A 20,865-nucleotide genomic window follows, 5' to 3' on the forward strand; every position below is an offset into this window, starting at 1 on the left:
GATGCAACTTCATCATCACCAGCAATAATACCTAGGAAAAAGTCTGCAATGAGGAGGAAAGGAAGGAGGAAAATAAGAAACCAATTGGGAACTATGAATGAGCAAGCAACAGCAAATGGGAGCCGCTGCAAAGTGCCTTTGCACTGAATGCAAGGAGGTGCCCATTGAGGCTGATATTTGTCTTTGGGAGGCAGCTGGGAGGGCACTGAACCTCAGACAGACAGACTGAACAAAGGATTCACATAAAGGTCTCATTCAGGAGGTGGCTGGTACGAAAGCTGCTCTGCCACGGGCAAGACGAGCACTCTTGGTGCCCACTGGAGACAGCAGGGATGGAATTCTGAGTTCATAACAGCTACACTGGATCAGATAACACCAGGCTGGCTGTTCTTAAACTGGGAGAAGGTATTTGTTATACGCCCAGATATTCTTTTTAGTATAAACAATGGTATTGAAGAAAATACATGTGTCAGACCGTTCTTGGCAGCACAGGGCACAAGGGAAGTGACTAGCAAAACATGCCCAAGATTTCTTTCACTGAGTGGTAATTAGCTTGCAGCATATGGAAGGATCTATTCATCCAGATTAGAGTGTTATTTTTTACATAATTATTATTTTTAAAACCGTAAGTATATTCTTTCAACATTCGTGCTTCAATCTGCTACGTGATATTTTCCAGCCTGAAAACACAGCCCATCTATCACATCCCTTTGCAACAGCACCCTGCTTTCCTGGGAAAGAACGCAAACAAAAATCCCATAATATTAAGGGTGGTTTAGGTTTGACAGAATCACAGAGTCATTAACACTGGAAAAAGACCTCTAAGATCACCCAGACCAACCATCACCTACCACCAATACTGCCCACATCCCTCAGTGCCACATCTCCACAGCTCCCATACACCTCCAGCTACCCAACCACTCTTTCAGAAGGAACAGAGCACCCACGCCTCCCTCCCCAGCCTCCAGAAATAAACCACAGACCCATTTGATAACCTAGGGCTGAAGTAATGCACGGCATACTGAATCACACAGGCTTCATTCTTTCCTAAATACATAACAAAAATCACTTTATCGACTACAGCTGATCCTAACAGAAAATACAGTTTGCTATTTAGAAAAAGCACTTGGCTGTAAAGATTCAACACTCCCCATCCCCAAACCCCTCAGAGCAGTCATCTTACCCAGATCCCTGGGACTCAAACTGTTAAGAACTAAGCATTGGGAGAGTCAGAAAGCAGCCAGAAAGCACAGAGCCACGATATCCCACGAGAGCAGCGTGGTGGATGCACTTACATGAGATGAACTTGCAGGGGGTTCCTGATGGGGGACAGCTCGAGCAACACACAGCGAGACCACCGTCCCCAAATCACCGCTGTGCACACTGCTCTGCCCAGTGGCACAGCTGCAAGCTCAGCTTCCAGCGCAAGCGTGGCTTCCTAGAGACTTTCCTTTTCATATGAGCATACAAAAGCTCCGGACTGAGCTCAGCACAATGCCTGCAGGCCCTGCACATGTGTCCATGCAGTTGTCTGCGATTTCCTCGGCTGTGGGAATCTGTAAGGCAGGAGGGCAGTTCGGGGGGTGCTGCTGCAGAAGCGCAGACAGCTGCTCTCAGCGAGCTGATCCGATGGCAAAAAGCAGGGAGAGAGGCAGACACGGGTCTGTAATGAGACATTTATAAATGATTTCCCAGGCACAGCTCTGTCGGCTGCACAGAGAGAGGAGTGGTCTCAGGACACCTTCAGAACTGCAGACATTTATCTTCAGTACCAAACACTGCTAAGAGTGGCCAAGCGATCTAGCAGCAGTTTTGAACTCAGTTGGAGATTTCACAGCCTTCAAGTGTAGGATTTCTGTTCAGGCACTGTTCCCACGTTAAACCCATTCAAATGGGCTTTGCTGCTGTTCCTACAGCAAGTGGGAGAAGAGCAGCCAAGCAGCACATTGCTCAAGCAGGTGTGTGCAGAAGGGCCATGGGCTCATTCACTCAAAAGTGATGGAATTAGCTCATTGCCAATGAACTCCAGAAGAGAAAGTACCAGAAAATAGCCTAGCTTGTTCCATCAAGAGCAATAACTACTTGACAGTCAGACTGGATCCAGACAGAGGATCAAGAGCTGATGGTGCAAAGAACATAATGAAGATGCTGCGTGTGTACAGCTTGGGATGCTGACTCACAGGACACAACCTGAGCTGCCACACAGAGTGCCCCTACTGCCAACAACTGAATCAAACCATCATTAAGGCTGGAGAAGACCATGAAGCTCATTGAATCCTTCCCAGCTGGGGAAAGAAAGGTTAAATCACAGGGACTGGGAGAGCCTCATTCAGCTCCAGCTTTGGCATAGACTCTGAGCACAGGTCTTTCTCCAGATACATAATGCACATTGCCTGCTCTTACATCATTCCAATGCTCAAATGATCCATTAAAGCAAAAAAGCTGAATGGGATTTGGTTCATTATAGCCAAACCCCCACAGGCTGGACACCTGTGGGAAGCAGATTTCCCTTTCATGGTGTCCTGCAAGGAGCTGCTGATGGAGAGCAGGAGGACAACCAACCTCTGTATGCCTTCAGCGTGTGCTCACATCTCATTCTGCAGTGAGCGTGCTGAACGTTTAAGGATTAACTACATCAAATCCCACTAAGAGCATCTCATGGTTAAGACAATTAAAATCAGACTCCCAGTCATCTGTAGATGTCATCTGCAAAGCTGATTAAACCAAGATAGATTCGGTGCCCTTTTGTATTGCTTGGCATTCACCAAATCACCTCCTTGGGAAAGGAGCTCCCAGGGTCCCTCCCCTGTTCAAGAGAAAAAGCAGAATGGGAGCAGGGGGTAGCATACTGCAAGGCATCAACCCCTCCTGCATCACCAGTGTCCGTATACTGACTGCTGATCTAACCTGGGGAACATCCATTCACACTTGCAGCATGGATTTAATTGAGGGCTAAACCAAAGTAGCAAAGCCAAATGTTTGCCCCATCCCTGCAGGCATCCAAGGCCAGGCTGGATGCAGCTCTGGGCAGTCTGGTCCGGTGGTTGGCAACCCTGAACTTAGCAGAGGGGTTGAAACGAGATAATCATTGTAGTCCTTTTTAACCCAGGCCATTCTGTGATTCTACCATAATAGCAGGCTCAGCCCCATGGTGTGGGGTCATTTATCTCCATTTACCACTCACGACACCCTAAGCTTAATATTAATCAAGAACCACAAGGCTTTGAATATAGACAAGTTGCAGCTCCCTCTGTCCATGCTGGTCAATCAGCTGCTTGGGGCACCACAACCCCATTGACTGTTTCAGACAAAACAGTAGTTTGTGTTTTTCAAAGTGACAATTAATAAATTGGTGAGCGAGAAAAAACATCCCTCCTTCTTACAGCTTAATCAATAGCCTAAACTAAAACAGTGACAAATCCTGCTGGAAATGAACAAAAAACACCAAACAAATTTCTCAACAAGGAATGGTAACAACGGCTCTAAAAGACCCCCAAACCTCTGATCACACAGCCCAGAGCAAGCACTGTGTCTTCATCCAACTCCATCACAGCTAGCAACAAAGCACAGCTCATCCACACCAGGCTCAGACTGGATGCACTTCAGTCTAGCAGGCAGTGACACTGGTGTGAGTTTTTCTGCCTCTAGCAGAAGTGCCCCATTCTTGCCTAGTGCCGTCTACATATAATGGTTTCCTTTTTTTCCACCTCCCTTCTGCCAACATTCTTTGACTGAGGAAGAGATTTAAGAACCCCACAAAAGCACTCAGAGCAGCAGTACGGCAGCTTGGTTGGAGAGGAAAGCCTTTCCCATCAGAGGGCTTTTCCCATCAGCTGGCTCCAGCCTTCCCTTCACCTGTTCCACCAGCTGGGAGGCTGTGTGGGCCCATTCATCACAGCTTCCATTCTCTCTCCATTTCGCAGCTCCAGGCAAAAGCAGACTTTTCCCAGGAGGGCACGGGATAGAAAATAAGATGCATGAGCTTTTTAAGGAAAAGAAATCCAAATGATATATTGAGCCCTTTAGAGTGTCCCACACCTTTTGCTTTGTTTACAGGCAGGAATGTTCTTTAGTTGAAGCACAGAGAATAGGCCAGCACACGTGTGGGAAATCCAGTCCTCACACAGCTAGAGATGGATTTTCTGTCTGGTTTTAAGCAAAACAGTCACCAGAACAAAGTAAAACTTAATTTTTCCATTGTTTCAGCTTTATGGAAGAGAATGGGAGGGGGAAGAGTCAGCATGGACACCACTCATGAGGCAGATGTTTTCCAAGAGCCCAAGCCAGGTGCCTCTCTCCTGCTGACTTTCAGTGGAAATACCCATTTAGCTCCAATTTAAACAGACCACAAAAAGCCCTCAGACCTCCCCAAGCATCAGATCAGGCAGGAGGTGCAGTAAATGTCCACAATGCTAAAGTTCAATAACAAAGAGGTGGTAAGAAACCACAGGACCAGAGTAAGAGCATCCAGGGCAAAACTGAGATAATGCCATGTCCATTTTTCCTCCCCTGCTATGACTATGTTATATGGGGTCCTCACAAAGATACAAAGCCATGAACTGTGAATAGATACACACACACATCTCACATTTCTATCAATCATATTTTCTGCTATATAAGATGTGAGTTGTCAGGAGTACATAGAAGCACTCAACAAGGTGCATCTCTACTGCCTGGAAAAGGAAGAGATGAGAGATGGATGAGAGACTCTTGACTTTCTACAGAAGAATGTGAATGTAATAGTAGCAAAAGCAGCAATCAAAGCACCTCTGCATATTTCAGGCTAAGAAAAGACAGCATATTTCCTACCAGTTTTGCAGACAGGAAGGCATGAGGAAGAAAAGTTGAAGCTTCCCAACATATATTTGCATCAAATGGTTTTCTAACAACTCTCAGGTGCAACTGAAGAACAAACACCTTCTCTTCATCGTCTATTTGGAAGACTCAGTCCACATATAGGGTCTTCCTGAGCCAGCCCCAGGTTACTGAAGGCAGGAGGCAGCTCAGAGCCAACAGACTGTACACCACTGCATTTTAACCCTGAATCTGTGGTTCTCTTTTGCAATTGCATTTCAAGCTTTGGAGACTTCTTTTTTCCCCCCATTACTGCCTGCACTGTGGCTGGGCCCTGCCACTCAGCGATGACTCTGTCCCTGGCTTCGCTGAGCATCCCATGCTGGCCAAGTGCTGTAGCTGAACAAGGCACAAAGGCTGCAGCAAACAAGAGCTGCATTCAGCATAGCAGTCCCATCAGCCCCCAGCGCTGCTCTCTGCAATGACTCCTTCATCCTGCAACACACGTGCTGTGTTTGCTGGGATGCTGCTGTGCAAAACCTCAGAGGGAAGAGAAAGGTCTGGGGTCTGCCCCCTCAGCTTTTCTTAGGATAAAACCCAACTGAAAGCAGCTCCACACCAAACACAACTATCGATTCTCCGTGCCTTGAGAGACTCACAGCCACTGGTAGTCAGTCACTTTGAGTCCTAGGAGTTCATTTCTCAGCCACAGGCATGCAGCAAGGAGAAAAAATGGGGGAAATACAGAAATGGATCTGGGGAACAACTTCAGAATAAACACATAAGGATTATGCTAAGAATTTCCTTCATCAACCTGAGTGTCCCTCTAGCACAGATAAGGAGGCTTTTATTGACTTTGATTTGGATGCTAAATTGAGAAATGACTCTAATATTAAGAACCAGCAGAGTCAAGTCTCCAGCTGAGAAACAACAGTGATGCTACATTCCCTAGTGTTGTACTATTCAGCCCATAATCTCATGTGGTCACCAGCCCCTCAAACAACACCTTGCACATGTGCCAAAGATGAGCTGAAACTGACAATATTGTTCAAAGAAAGAACAGCAGAGATGATGTATGCCCATGAGCAGAGCACAGCTCCTGCCACATGACCACAAAACACGGCCACGTTTGCTCAACACCGAGCAGAGGCATTCCATGCAAAGACTCCACATACCTCACAAAGCAAAACAAAAACCACAGCAGTCAAAACAGCCAGAAAAAAATGCTAAACAACACGCAAACCCTTTTGAAGTATAACTTATACAACAGTCTTTATAGCTTGTGTATACTGTGGGCATAGATAAATGGACAGTATGACATGTACATGAGTCTGGATAAATCACCGTTGATATCCCAGTGCTTCCAATGATTCCACTGAAACAAAGGCACTAATTTGAGATAACTAGCATGGGACAAAATACCTTCAGTGCCTGGCTTTCACTAAAACAAGATGAGCAATTTCTCACCCTACTGAGCACCACCAGGTCTTTGCCTTTAAGCCTGGTCACCACTTGGCTCAGCTCAAGCCCCCATTGATGGAGTTCTTACCTTCCTTTGTACCAGTGGTGACAGTCGCTGCTGCTGTCCCCGATGCCCGTCCCACTGGGCTGGAGTGCTTCCCTGCCCTGCCGGGGATTTTAAGTCCACTTGGCTTCAGCATGGTTGCTGCCTCTGTATCTCAGGTTGGTGCTACCAGTGTCTCCAAGTGCTGTCCTGCTTTCAGTGCTCAGGCACCTTGATGGTGGGTCTCTTCTTCCATCGCCACAGACCTAAGGGGGAAGAGCACAAGGAAGTCAGAGAGCTGAGAAGTAAGACAGAGAACGGGTGAGAGAGCATGAGCAGGCTTGCAGAATGCTGTGCCCTGCTCTCATGTCACACCCCCACAAGGGTCAAGTAGGTGATGCGATCTTTCTTCTCTGCACCCCCACGGCACTAGACCTCATTGCATGATCCCCACGTTCACACTACTTCAGGGCAGCTTCTCCAAACCAACACAAGCAGGAAGGAAAGAGGTCAGTGTTCACGACTGGGCTTTTGGCTCCTTCTATTAATGATAAATCTCCAATCTTGGTACAGAAAACTAGGCTTACCCCATGCCTTACTGGTAGGCAAAGGGAATAAGACATCTAAATACAACTATGCAGCATTAAGCACAGAACTTTTAAAGCAAGAAGCTTGATGGCATTGAAAACAGAAAAGAAAAACAAAGGAAATGACTCAGTTGCAGGAAAAAAACCTGCAAAAACATTCTGAATGGGTAAAAAAAAAAAAAACAATCAAAAAATGGAGACTATCAGCAAAAAGGAAGCTACGGTTGGCTGACTGAGCAGGGATGTGGGCAGAAGGAGGTGGCAGCAGAGCGAGACAGGGACAGTGGGAACAAACTGCAAAGGGAACAGCAGCACAGCCAGGAGCTGAGGACACCCAGGTCTGGGCTATGGGATGAGACAGCCTCATGTGTGCATCATTTGAGAGAACTGACGTAGTGAAGTCTTACAGATGCTGCGAGGGGAGAAGTGCAACGGCCGGGATGGGAAGTGATTAAAGAGTGAGTAAGGATCCCAGCACAGAGTGAGGGGAGGGCTGGCAACTCTCCAGGGAGAGCCACAGGCAGACACAGATGGGAAAAGAAAACCAAAGGAAAAGATTCCAGAACTGTTCCCGAAATCTCCTGGAATGCTGAGACACCAAAGAGTGTTTCAGCAATAAGTCAGCCATCCCACACCGGGTTAGAGATAAGGGAATAACAAGAGGAGATCAGGGAGGGTGGGAGCAGAGAGGGATCTGGGTGTCCTAGAGGCCAACACAGTGACTATGAGCCAGCAGGGTGCCATTGACCCATGAAGGTCAATGGTACTTGGGGTGCAAATGCAAGGGAGGTGATCCTCCTGCCCTGCCTTGGAGAGGGCACATCTGGAGTGCTGTGTGCAGTTCTGGGCTCCTTGGTTCAAGGCAGATGGAACTGCTGGAGAGAGTGCAAAGATGGTGGGGGCCTGGAGCATCTCCTGTATGGGGAAAGGCTGAGAGACTTGGGGCTGTTTGCCTGGAGAAGGCAGGGAGGGGATCTGATCAGTGTTTATCAATATCCAAGGGACAGGAATTGAGTGGATGGGGCCAGGCTCTTCTCAGTGGTGCCCAGTGACAGAACAAGGGGCAATGAGCACAAACTGGAACACAGGAATCTGAACATGAGGAAAATCTCTTTGCTGTGAGGGTGACAGACAGGAATGAGCTGCCCAGAAGCCACCAAAAAATATACATCTAAAAATATCTGCCCCTATAAACACTCAGGGGCCAATTCAGCTTATTTTGTTTTCCTTCTTCAAAGATGATGCAGATTACAAAGGTCTTCAAGATCTCCACTGGATTCTTCCTGCAGTTTTCTCATACCAGGATGAATGGCTTTATGTGTTCCCACAACAAAAAACCATCCCAGGAATGCACAACACAAAAGCTGCTCCAAATGACCAAAACATTCTGTTCTCCATCTTTCCATCAGGAAAGGGGACGGCCAAATCTGAGTCACCCGGGCTCAGATTCAGGGAGATTCATTTAGCTCTCTAAATGCAGATGTACACTCAAACAGTACCTCTCACCAGGAGTGACAGAACTGGATACATGAAGGATCTGCAAGAAGGGCCAGGCATCGTAGCAGCATACATCAAAAACATAGAAACAGCAGTGCTGAGAGCTCAGATATTTCTCAAATAGGGCAGAGAAGTTGGAAATGAAACCTGTTTTGCCAAGGCTGGAAAAGGTTCATCTTCAGGTTTCTCTGCTTTATCTATCCCTCGTGCCCTCAGGTAGGTACATGGATACCTATTCACCACATGCAACACCATTCCATTCTAGATGGCCACACCAACAGAGCAGATCCTCAAACCCAGCATGCTCCATAGAAGGAAACTCTCATGAGTATAGAACAGGATCTGTTCACCTCCACATACTGAACAAAACAGCCACGCAACATGGGAACAGGCTTCTAGACAGCCTGAGTTGGCCCAAGTCCCATCCTGTGGCTGGTGCTGCCTTCTGGATGGATCTGGATGTAAGAAGTATTTACCCAACACAGCACTCTGGGCAAGGCACAGGGACTCAATGCTAAACACAGATTGCCCTATGGGAGCACACATACAAGCAGAAGGAACACAAAGAGAGTTCCAGCTGTTTTCAGGGCTGCTATAGAATGATGCAGTCGCGTGGCTGTGTTCAGACATTCTTACATTCACAATAAAGGCAAAGCCTGGGAAGTCCAGGAATTCCACCTTCAGCTGCTGACGATGTAATAACAGCGACTCCATATGGAGAACTGGAAGGAAAGAGAAACAACCTCCCATGATGCCAAACAACACACAGCTGAGCTGAGCAGCACCTGGGTTTGGACACATCCCCTGCATGCACATCCAGGAGAGTTAAGCATAAATGCAGGTACCAAACGTTCTACCTGCATTCTGTTGTATCTCAGAACCTTCAGCAGGTTTCTGGGTTTGCCCTTAACATTCCTGGTTGCAGGAACTGCCAGCACCAGTCAGTGCCAATGCTGCAAACTGAACTCAGTGCATCCCTGAAACCCAATGGCTCCAAAAGGAGGGGGTTCACCTGAAGGAGCTCTTCACCACTTCAATAAGCACAGAAGATAAAGGCTAAAAGCTTTCAGTGTTGTATTCATTTATTAGGCCTTATACAAAACCATCACTGGCCTGAAGGAAGTAGTATCTATTAAAATTATGTAAAGTTTCATTCCTTGTTTCTGGGCATTTGTGCTGCATTCACTTCATGCTTTCAAGCTTTTCTGCACTCCACTCTGCCCAGAAAATTGAGAAGCTCATGTAATAAAGCTCAAGCTCAGAGTCATTACATTGCTGCCCACTTCCCTGCACGCCACAGGCAAGCACAGGTTAAGATTTGGTGCCCTAGGCTCACAGCAATGTGTTGAAAAGATGGGGAAGGAGGTTTAAGAGAAGAATTTTTGCCTTGAAAGTAAAACCCCAAGGACCGAATGGTTTGAGTCTGGTCTGCAAAAGGGACAGGAAACAAATCCAGTACACATAAACACCATGATCTGATAAAGCCAAACTGCAGCTCTGCTAGAAGGGAAAAGCTCATGCTGAGAAGAAAGGGGGGGGGGGGGGGGGGGGGTTATCTTTTAATTCCTTCTGATGCCCCATCTGATCCCAGGCAATCATCCCATCCCTTCTCACTTCTCTGATTAGTTACTGCTTCCAACAAGCAATCAGAAACCTATTTCTGCAGCACGTGTCAGATTAGGATGAAATCCTTCCATTCCGTTGAAGCATAGAGGAAATAAGAAACTCTCATCCTTAATTAAGGTCAGAGTCCTCTCCCAAGAAAACATTTCCTCCTCCCATAGAGAAGCAGGCAGGAATGAAAGCCCTGTATTGCCATCAGATATGGGGAAAAGCCACGGCATCCCCTGCCATCTGCTCCCATACTGCTGCTGCAGAACTCACCAGCATCCTCAGCCAGAAAGTTCCATGGTTACCATCAGTTTCCTTACATCTCCCAGAGGTGATTAACATCTAAGACAACCCTGCCTCGAGTTTACTTCCTCGCTTAAGATTTGTAACAACTGGCACAGAATGCAAAGGGAAAGCCTGCAGGCCCTTCATTTAAAGCCTTCACACCTTTTAAAACTACTTCTAAGCACTCTGATAGACTCATCCTTCTGAGACTCAGTGGTAAAACAAAGGGTACTAAAGGAGGAACGTACAAAAGCCTCCCACTGCATTCTATAACTGATAACCACAAAGCGAGACCTGAGGCGAATGACACCATTGGAGTCCTTCTGGGTTTGCAGGTGTTGCAGGAGTTCCTGCTAACGGGGGTGTGAGAGCAACACAGCGCTGCTCACGTGGGAAAGGAATGACACACATGGAGATGTTCCTGCAGGGACAGAGCTGATAACGCAGCAATTCAGACTGGACCCAATGAGCGCTGCCATAACTCAGCCCTGCCACAAGCCCTGCAGAAGGAGCTGAACTCATGGAATCTCCCCGCTGCTGAGTCCTTGATTTAATACAGCATTAAAGTTCACCCCGACACCTTATTTGTTATTCACTGGAACTCAGGTTTACACCCAGAATTCCATCCCTGTGCTGGCAGCATTGGGGCAGTGCAGGAAGCATTCCTCGCAGCACCCTTCTCCTCCCTGCCCTTATCCCCTTATCCTTATCACAGCTGTGATTTCCTAAGCAGACCAACATATAACCTAGCCAAGCATAGAGGGGGTAACAGGCAACGGCCTGAGCACATTATAATGCAGAGTAATTGCTCAACATCTCTAATCCAGTCTGGTCCTGTTTCACCCCAAAAGGGAGAGTAAAAACCAAGTTGTTACCTCTTCTAGAAAAGGCACTCTCTTCATTTTTGGCACCCCAAGGCAGAACATATCATAGCATTCCATAAACCTGAACCATACAATCACCCACCCAAGGGCACCCACTGGGCTGACATTTCCATACCTGTGTGCTGGAAGTAAAAACAAACAACCTTATTCCTGATTTAGATGCTCCTAACAGCAGATGTTACTATGCCTCCCAACAGCAAACAAACTGCCACAACACGGCTGTTTAATCTCGTGGATTGAGACATCTCCTCTTTCACAATCTTGGCCAATGGGATTCCCATAGTGCTTCAGAGGGAGCACCTGAGCAGCACAGCTGTAAAGCTCCAACATCAGGCACTTGGGCTCTGGGGAGTTCTGACAGCAGGTGATTAAGCAGGTTGAGCTTAGCAGAAGTCACAACCAAGCACAAAAAGGCAAAAACCCCTCTAATCCCAGGTTTGTGCCATGTTGTCCATCATTAAACCTCCATTAGTAACAGCTGGTGGATTGATCACCAACATTCCATGTTGACAAGCTTGGAGAAGTCCAGATAAATAGGAGTACTTATTCAAGGCTGCAAGCTGACCTACTCCAGTTTGCACAGACCTCAGTGTTATAAAACAAATAGCTATCAGCTAAATATAGCTAGGAGCACTTCCACCACCAGGATGGGCTTCGTGCAGGGGGCTGAGGAGAGGCAGCATCACAAACACTGCACAGCAGGCCAACACAAAGCTAAAAAGCCCATTAAACATCTCAGGGCACAGCTGCCTCTCTGTATCTTCCAGGAGAAGCCTCCTTTCCCAGGGCTTGTCCCAACACCCAGGACAGTTTCTGCTGCAGGGATACAACTGCAGGTTGTGAACGGGAGCATTTGCAGGGCTGGGAAAGCACTGCTTGCTGCAACAAGCGGCTGCTGTCAGCCTGGCAGCACTGCTGAAAAGTTTCCAGCACTAATTGGCGGACACAAGCGTTCCCAAAGCATGATGCAACAAATAACAGGGGGGGAATTTGTCAGTGGAAGAACAGATCAGCCAGGGAAAGGGACCCGGGACAGACAGATGGCTCAGATCAACCCGTGGGGCTTTCACCATGTTTTGGTGTATTCCTTCTGGAATTCCAATACCCACGTATGCTTCCCCTGCACTACACAAGTTATTCAGTAAAATCCAACTGGATTACCATCGACCAAGAGCTGTGGGATAAGCAATAGATTTTTACCTGCATTCTCTTCCTTAAAGAAACTGCATAGGGGAGCATGGGAGAAGGATTAAAAGCACCTCAACCCAGAGGTCTGGATGTCCAACACCCATGGTCTCATCCTCAGACCTCAAAGCAGTGAGAGCCACAACATTGTGTACCTGGGAGGAGCTGATAGAGAGATGGGAAGGATTTTCCCAAGATCACACAGCAGGGATGAACCATTCCCCACCTCCATCAGCACACGAAAGTCCTGGGAAATCATTCTGATTGATGATAGACCGAATATAAACTCTTCTTAAACATAACCAGTTGGCTGTCCCAGGCACAGATGGAGCCACCGAGGTAGTCAGTGTTAGAGCTGAGAACATGAACCCCCAGAATAAACAAACAAGCCGCCCAATTCGAGTCAGCATCACGTTCGATCCCATCGCACCAAAACTGACAGCGAAACACAACAACGCTCAGTGCTATTTCTTCACACGCACTTCTTGGCTTAGGCTCTGTCTGAAGCAGCCACAGCTATTTTATGGACACCATTTCACTCATTCACTAAACGAAGAACAGTGCCACGTCATGGGAATCGTCTCCATACAGCCTGATGAAGGAATCCTGCTTTCTTTTTTTTTTGTTAAAGTGAGGTTTCTTTGGTTTCTTTTTGTTCAGGAATAGCACTAAGTATTACATGGAGGTGCCAGACTCGGTCACATGCAGTGAAGTCATTTTTCCACTGCTAGCTACAGCAGTGCGAGAGTCAGAAGTTAAACCCAAACATGAATAAAGTGAACTGGATTTGCCCCATTTTGCACCACAGCTCAACCAAGTGTTCATTCTGGGCAGTTTGCCCCCTTTATCAGCAGCTCTGATTTAAGTGTTAGAAGGCCAAGTGTGCTACAAGGCCCCAGTCCTGCTGGACTCCACGTCCCCAGTCACACCAAGCAGAGATACGAGAACAACAGGAAGGCATCTCTGGCCATCTAACACAGCAGCAAAAAGCATTTGCTTGCCCCTTATCAGCAGCTTCCATGGCTGTTCTTGTGCTCCCCTGGGAGACAGAGGGGAAAACAGGTCACAAGGCATTACTAAGATCTGTTTTTTTTTTCAGAAATGCCTGTCTCTGAGCTAAGCCCACACCAGTGTCTGATGTAGGTGAGCAACAAGTCATGCTCAGGTCCCAGTGTCTGTACTTGGGCTCTCCCAGAGCTTTGCAGCTCACTGTACCAATGCTGCCATGCACTCTGCAATACAGTACCGACAGCATGCATCTAGAGCCTGCTTTATAGACCGCCTCTTGTTCTCATCAGGATCATGACAGGAACATGAGATATACTCATTCCCTCTCAACTTTCATGGATAGAGAAAGCATTTGCAAAGTAAAACCCGCAACCTTGGGAGGTGAAACCCTGCCCTTCCCCATATCACCAGCCAGAGATGCGCATGGTACGAACCCTTACACATCCCTCTGCACTGGGAAACACCTCCAAGTTCTTCAAGAGGAAGAGCATCAGGAATGCTCCTTGCTGGACTAAATTATGGCACCTCCAGGGCTACGAGCAGCAGGAGGCCAAAGAAGGACAGCAGCCCTTGGCCTCAGCAGGCAACCCAGGCTATGCTTACCCTAAAAGAACTCTGGAACATTCATGTTTTCCCTTAACTGAAGGCATGCCATGTCCACACGTGTCCCTGAAACAAACTGGTTGCAGCACAGCCTCTGCCATACTGCAGCAGTTGGTGGCAGCGCTTTGAGGCAGCGCTGTGCTTTGAAGCCCTGGGATTGCTGGCACCTTTCTGCCAGCACGCAGCTCCTCCTACATCCCAAACGGCTCCAGCAGCAGGTAGGTCATTTCTTAAAATGACCCCAGTTAAGCCCAAGGTAAGGGACTGTGTTATGTTGAAAGCATCCCCTCCCCAGCAGGGCAGGGGGTTGAAGAGGCCCGGAAGCACCACTGAATGGGAGAACACTGCCCAGCAGGGGTAGGCAAAGGGACAAGGCTGACAAATCTGGCCACATGTATGCAAGTACATCCACCCTGAACATCCATGGCCATGCACCGACCCATTCTCCAAACATAAGGTACTCCCAATTCCCCCCCGTGATGAAACTTGCCATCCACTCCAGCAGGATGCTCTGCTCCCAAGCTGGTCCTTGCAGCCCTTTGAGGCTGACACAGGGCAGCAGCAACAGCACTGACAGCGCTTTGTCTCCCAGCTCTCCTCTACTGCAGCTGCATACCCCGAGACAGCACCACGCCTCTGCCCCGAGCTCCCCAGCTCGATGCTACGGGCCAGGAGGCAAAGGCAGCCAAGGAGCCGCTCGGTCCGTCCGAGATCAGCGCTGCCATCCCCCAGCAGCACGCAGGAGCACATCATCTCCTTGCTGCAAACAAAAATAATCCCACCGCAGCCACTCCTATAGCCCACGTCGATAGCTGGGTTATAGCAGAACAAAAAGGCAGCGGGGAGACCCAGCCCAGCCGGCAGCCGGAGACAAAAGACAAACAGTCCTCCCGCTGCAAAGCTCGAACTCGCTCGGCGCTCGATGCTGACGCCCACCCCGATCTCCATCGCTCAGCACCGGAGCTGCGCAGGGCCACGGGGCCGCCGCCCCACCGCTCTGCTCGGGCCGTTCCCAGGTGGGCACATAGAGGGGGCTCAGCACGGCAATACGGCCCCACCCGGATAGCGCAGCACAGCCCCTGGCATACAGAGCGTAACGAGGACGGTGTCTTTCCCTCCCCGATCCAAGGACAATGCTACAACGCGACAGATCCTTCTGCCGCGATCCGTGCTGACACCGCCCAGCCCCGGCGGTGAGCTGAGCCCCATCCATCCATCCATCCATCCATCCATCCATCCATCCATCCATCCATCCATCCATCCTTTGTTGGGGCTGCCCCATCCCCAGCCCGCGGTTCCCCCTTACCTCCCGCAGCCCTGCCGGGCGGCCGCCGTGCCACTCCCTGCGCGCCGGAGGGAGCTGCGATGATTGGAAGAGGGGGAGGAAGAAGAAGGAGGAGGAGGAGGAGGAGGAAGGAGGATGCCGGGCGCTGCGGGCACAGTCCGGCCCCACCGCCCCACGAACAAAGGGGCGGCTCCGGGGCCGCCCCGCACCGAAATGCCGCTGGTTGTCGGGCCCCGGCCGCGGCGGAAGCGAAGCGGGAGGGTGGAAGGGAGGAGGGCACGCTCCGCCTAGCGGCTGTCCTGGGGAGCGGGAGGAGCGGCTGCCTGCGAGTCGGAGCGCCTTTCCTTAAAGAGCGGGGAGAAAAAACACCGACCGTGGTTCTCACCTTCTGCTCGGCACAGATACGGCTCTGGGTTGGGACTTTGGAAGGGAGGGGCTCCCTTAAGTCACGTTCTAGCAGCTGTCACTGGTGCAAGAGGAACAAGAGGAGCTGGAGGTACTTCCTGGGAAAAACAAAGGAGGAAGCCCTAATTGCAAAGGGACTGGAGGCGGGGTGAATTGAAGGCACCTGCAGCCTGTGGGAGCTCCTTCACTCACGGGCAGGAAGGGAGGGCTGAGCTGATGGCTGTTGCTTGGCCTTCACCACCCGTCTGCTGGTAATCCCAGAGCTGGAGATGTTGGATGGAAGCACACGGTGCTGGGACATGGAGTTATGGAATCAGGAGGGCTGGAAAAGGACACTAAGATCACCCTGTCCAGCCATCAGCCCAGCCCCACCGTGCCCACTAACCCACATCTCTCAGTGTCACACCTCCATGGTTCTTGGACACCTCTGAGGATGGTGGCTCCCCCATGCCTTGTGCCTGCCTCCAGACTCAAATCCACGCCTTGGACAGCAATGAAAGTGCTTTTCACAAGGGCTGCAGCTCCATTCACTGCAGAGCAGAACACAGCACAATTCAACAAAGCACCATCCACTGACAGCCCTGCCCTCAGCAGAGCCATCCACCCGCTAGCAGCCTTAATTTCCCATCTTGCAGATGGGAAAGCTGAATCAAAAAGAAATGGTTGGTCCAAGTCAAAAATAGAACCCGACGCACCCGACACCAACGCCTCTGCTTCAACTGCCAGCTTGCTACGCTTCCTGATATCTTCCCTGCATCCAAACCCAAGTCGGTGTTTGCGGGTGTGGATGCAACATGTTTGGTCTCTTCTCATAGTTGCCTATGGAGACAGCGTGTCACCAGGAGGGAGCTGGGAGAGGAGGTGCCCCAGATGAAGCTAGAAACATCTCCCAGCTCTTCAGTCACCTCCTCAGACCCTCTTGGCAAGCCTGCCTGCCTGACTAAACATCCTCAAGGGAACCTTAAAGAGAGAAGGAAAGATCATCCGGGGCCAGAGCGCTCTCTGTGCTGTGCTGACGTCTGCTACCCTCCTGGTTGAAGTGACATGATGTTTATTTTGTTTTGAAAAGCTGCTTCTCACCAACAGCCATAAGTGTCCCTGCTTGGCAGATCCATTGCTTTGCTTTGATTTGGTGACTGTTTCCATCAGCTGCTGGGATCGCTAAAAACCTTCCCAGCCTTTTTCATGTCAGTTAGCCTGGCATGTTGAAACATCGTGCAGCCAAAGCAATGTGAGAGGGAATAAACACACATGCACCCAGCTGGGTACAGTACTAAAGGTACCAGACTGTTGTTATTATGATGTTGTGTTTCTACTCTGTTTATATGTCTCTGTCTTATACACATTCAAGTCAGAAGTAAGCCTAGCAGATCTCCCAGCACAACATCCTATACTGAAACCACTGCATGAAGCTGCAGTCTACTTTGCAAAGCCTCTGGTAATTGTCTGTATACCTCTGTGTAGCTCAATGCATCCACAGGAAAATAAAAGGAGGCAAAATCAGTCATAATATGGCAACTCTAGCTTATTCCAGTTGCCAAACCATCATGTTTGCATGCAACAACGCCATTAGTTTGCAAACCATCCAAACCATCTCTGGGAGAATGCACTGTGATGGTTAAAATGAATATTGTTTTTCACACCATGCCCCAGATGGCTTCATTCTGTGACCAGAAATTGCTGCAGTGATTGCTAGGAGGAAAGGGCAGTCCCAAAAAACCCAGCCTTACTAAAATGGGTACAGAAGGGTTGAAGAAGCCTGGTCATCTGCCAGGTGTTGGCTTTGATTTTAGAATACTTATTACAGAAAAGCCCTTACAATGTGGATTTTATCAGCCAGATGCCATGATATAACCCAAATCCAGGAACTTATGCGTGAGTCTTTAGTTTCCTGCCAATTTAGTCTTATTAATTGCTCTGCACCAATTGTATTATATATCCCAATGAGGAACAAATCTCCCAGTATCGCCTTTCTACTGAATGCAGCACTGCGATACATGAAAATTGCACTCCAATCTATTTTCTAGTTTTATTGCCACCATAAAATGGAAGCTCCCTTCATCTCAGCTGTCTTTACTAGCAGTGAAAGAGGAACAATTTCACTGAACTAATCAGTAAAGTGCTTGGAGCTGACCAGAATAAATGTGGTCGCCACACATTAAAACAGCTCCTGGTGCCTGCTTTAGTATTTGTCTCCATCCTAAATCCTCACAGGTGAGCCCAATGAAAGCCGCAGCTTCTCAGTCACACCAGAACTGATGACTGAGCCCTGACCTGCTGGGTGCACTACAACCACTGACCTGCCAGTCCTCACAGCTCTCATAAAGTACACACATGCTCCATTTCACAACAGAAGGCACAGACACACAAGAATGATGTTTAGAAACAGGAGACACAGTAATTATGCCTGATATTCCTGAATAGAACTGCATTACACTGCACTTGGCACAAGAAGCACATTTTCTTTCCCTCAAAGATGGTAACAGAGTAAAAGCACTAAGCACCACTGTTCAGAGTAGGGTGACCCGCTGCATGCACAAACAGACTGAGTAATGCTTGGCCTGTTTTTCTTTTTTTCCTTCTCTGCAAATGTCAGGGCTTGGCCAAGCCAGCATGCATTGCAGTCATAACTTCAGACAATGCAAATGCACAGTATGCACTTCAGATCGGGCCAGTGGGAAATGCCAGCTTGTTAGTTGTGAAGACAAAAAAGAATGAAGGAAAAGAGGCAAACTGTGTTACCATCTTTAGAAGCTGGAGAAATCTGAGGAGCTAAGAAGTGGAAAAATACAATTCAAGTAAATTAACCTGTGGAAGACAAAGCCAGAACACATTAGAGGTCATTAAGGTAATCATATTGCAGCTGTAGCTATGTTAATTCTATTTAGGAAAAACAAATAGTACGAGACAGCCCTCAACTCTCAACTGAAAAGAAACTTATCTGAACAAACTCAATAGCTGATACGGCATTTCAGGGCTGCTTCTCTTTCCATTGAGCCCATGATAACATATGGGGTTGCTCTGAAGGGATATTTGCTTGAAGAGCCTTCTGGTCTCTTCCAGTAGGCACTCTGCTGGTTCCAGTTCTAATAAACCATGATATAATCTACAATGCTGCCTAATGTGCATCAAGCAAATCACTCTCTGTAGCACCTTTACCAGCAGGTTACTTACAATAAGTAACAATGTTTCCACTTTACTAAGCACAGCTCCCTGTGTTATAATGAAACAACAAGAGACGTTCACAGCATTTTGCTGTGTTCTATTTGCACTGTGTTAAACCTTCACACACAGTGAACGTTCATCCCAATAAGTGGCTGATAACTGTGCAAACACACCAGCTCATGCAGCCACTATGCAAATTTCACAACAGAGCTTGTGTATAGCTGTGCTTAATAACATGCAGAAAACCTGCACAAATATAATTGTGTGAGTCATATAAGAATTGAGTGGATATAATGGGCAAAGGCCACACTGTAGGACAAAACTCTCTCCCTCTTGGAGAAAACATCACACTTTCCTGTTTCAGCTTTGCCATCTACATATTGGCAATATCAGGTTGTTTTGGGGTTTGTTTCCAGCAAGTGTGTTGCCTGGATAAATGAAGTTTTCAGCTATTCAGTTAAAGATTCTATCAAAATATTATCAGTAAGCCAAGTTTCAAGCTAAATCTGAGAGTAAGCTTGGAAACTATCACTTAAAAATATATCTAGGAAACTGCCCTGTTCTCAGCTGATACAAGTACTGAAATAGGAACTATTTTAAGAGAATGATCAAGAAAGGGGAGCAGTAACAGCGCAGGAATCAGCCTCTGTTCTCAGCTTTGGTGGCAGCTCATAGTTGAAAGCAATCCTTACATGAAATGCTTAGCAGCCTGGAAATATCTGGGACAAATGATGTTTAGGGAAGAGACAGTTGCCAAAGCTCAGTAAGCACGCACTGAATGTAACACTATGCATTGTTACTAACTCATATGGGAAAGAACATGGTATTCAATGTCACATCTCTTCATCTGTAAGGCTGTCTCCCAAACAAGAGAGCACAGGAATGGTCACCAAGAGGTCAAATGCTTTCCTGTATGGTTAATATTTTCATAGAATATCTGGTAAATCTGAACAACATACCAAGTTGGGAGGAGCTGGAAGAAAAGTAGAAAAGCAAAGCAAAAGTAAAATGTTTTTGATAAACTGTAGAAGCAGCTGAAAACAAATGAGAAGTGATTCGTTGGGAGAAGTGGATGCAGAACTACATTCGTCTGGACAAGCGTAAAAAAAGAGAAAAAGGGGAACACCAGGCTGGTTATCACAGTGAAAACTGAACATCAGCCAGTGATACGCTCTGAACTGAAATGATTCACAGTTTATTTTTGCTCAAACCGAGATATTTAAGTTAGTCTGTTATGGGCTGTTTGAAATGAAGCAGCGTGCAGTGAGCTGTGCCTCTGTGTGAGCTGCAGGCTGCACGTTCATACTGGGTGCAGTAACCAGGCTAAAGCCTGGGGTTGTTTCCTCTTCCCTCTCTGCACTGGAGGGAGGAGGCATCAGCAACCACAGCAATAAAAGCAGTGGCCACTCCAGCTGCCAATGCTTTCCTCCCTTCATGGCTCCAGGAGTATGGCTCATATTTTATTCATGAAAAATGAGGCCTCTGGGGGTCTGAGGAAGAAGAAAAAGAAGAAAAAAAACAAAAAACAAAACCAACCACCCAACAGGAAGTAAATACTTCTTGGGGGCAATTGCTTGCAATCTGGCTAGTGTCCAAGGCATCCTGAATGAGAAGTGGGGGTGGAGAAGGGAAGCCTGAAGCCTCCCTTTCTAACAGCCCTCCTGTGACTGGAGGAAGGGGGACCACAACGAGTGAGCTGCACCCTGGAGGTCACTGTGGTGACTCAGTGCAGCAGGGAATGAAGTGGGTCCCACAGGGAGGTGCCCCCAGCCAAGGCTTAATATCAATAAAAAAAATCTCCTTCAATCCTTTGTTTTCCTGAGAAGAAAACACAAATCCAATGTCATCTGCCTACCACTAATTGTAGACAGTGTCATGTGAACTCTAATTGTAGAGGCATAGCCATCATTTTCCCTCACAGTTCAGTCCTAACACTGACACAACAGCGACTGTTCCTAATTTCATAATCCTTTCCATCAGGGATGACTGTTTCTGAACTAATCATTTTGCACAGGACCCTGAAGCTCTTTCTGAGAAGCCTGAAATTCTTGG

At 47.9% G+C, this 20,865-nt stretch overlaps 1 protein-coding gene across 3 annotated transcripts in view; it reads right to left on the minus strand.

The window, feature by feature from the left end:
- CLIP2 (CAP-Gly domain containing linker protein 2) overlaps window positions 1-15,691 on the minus strand; it is a 45,957-nt gene extending 30,266 nt beyond the window's left edge. Inside the window, exons 1-2 of one of the 3 annotated variants that reach the window (XM_072353223.1) lie at window positions 15,265-15,523; window positions 6,344-6,564 (exon numbers count right to left, since the gene is read on the minus strand). In XM_072353223.1, coding sequence (XP_072209324.1) covers window positions 6,344-6,455 — 112 coding nt within the window. In that variant the 5' untranslated portion in view covers window positions 6,456-6,564; window positions 15,265-15,523. Of the gene's footprint in view, window positions 1-6,343; window positions 6,565-15,264; window positions 15,524-15,628 lie in introns of those variants that run through there. The other 2 variants (XM_072353224.1, XM_072353225.1) reach the window with 2 other exon arrangements.
- Between the last annotated feature and the right edge of the window lie 5,174 nt (window positions 15,692-20,865).

The sequence above is a fragment of the Excalfactoria chinensis genome, chromosome 19, assembly GCF_039878825.1.
Source record: "Excalfactoria chinensis isolate bCotChi1 chromosome 19, bCotChi1.hap2, whole genome shotgun sequence".
Classification (NCBI taxonomy): Eukaryota; Metazoa; Chordata; class Aves; order Galliformes; family Phasianidae; genus Excalfactoria; species Excalfactoria chinensis.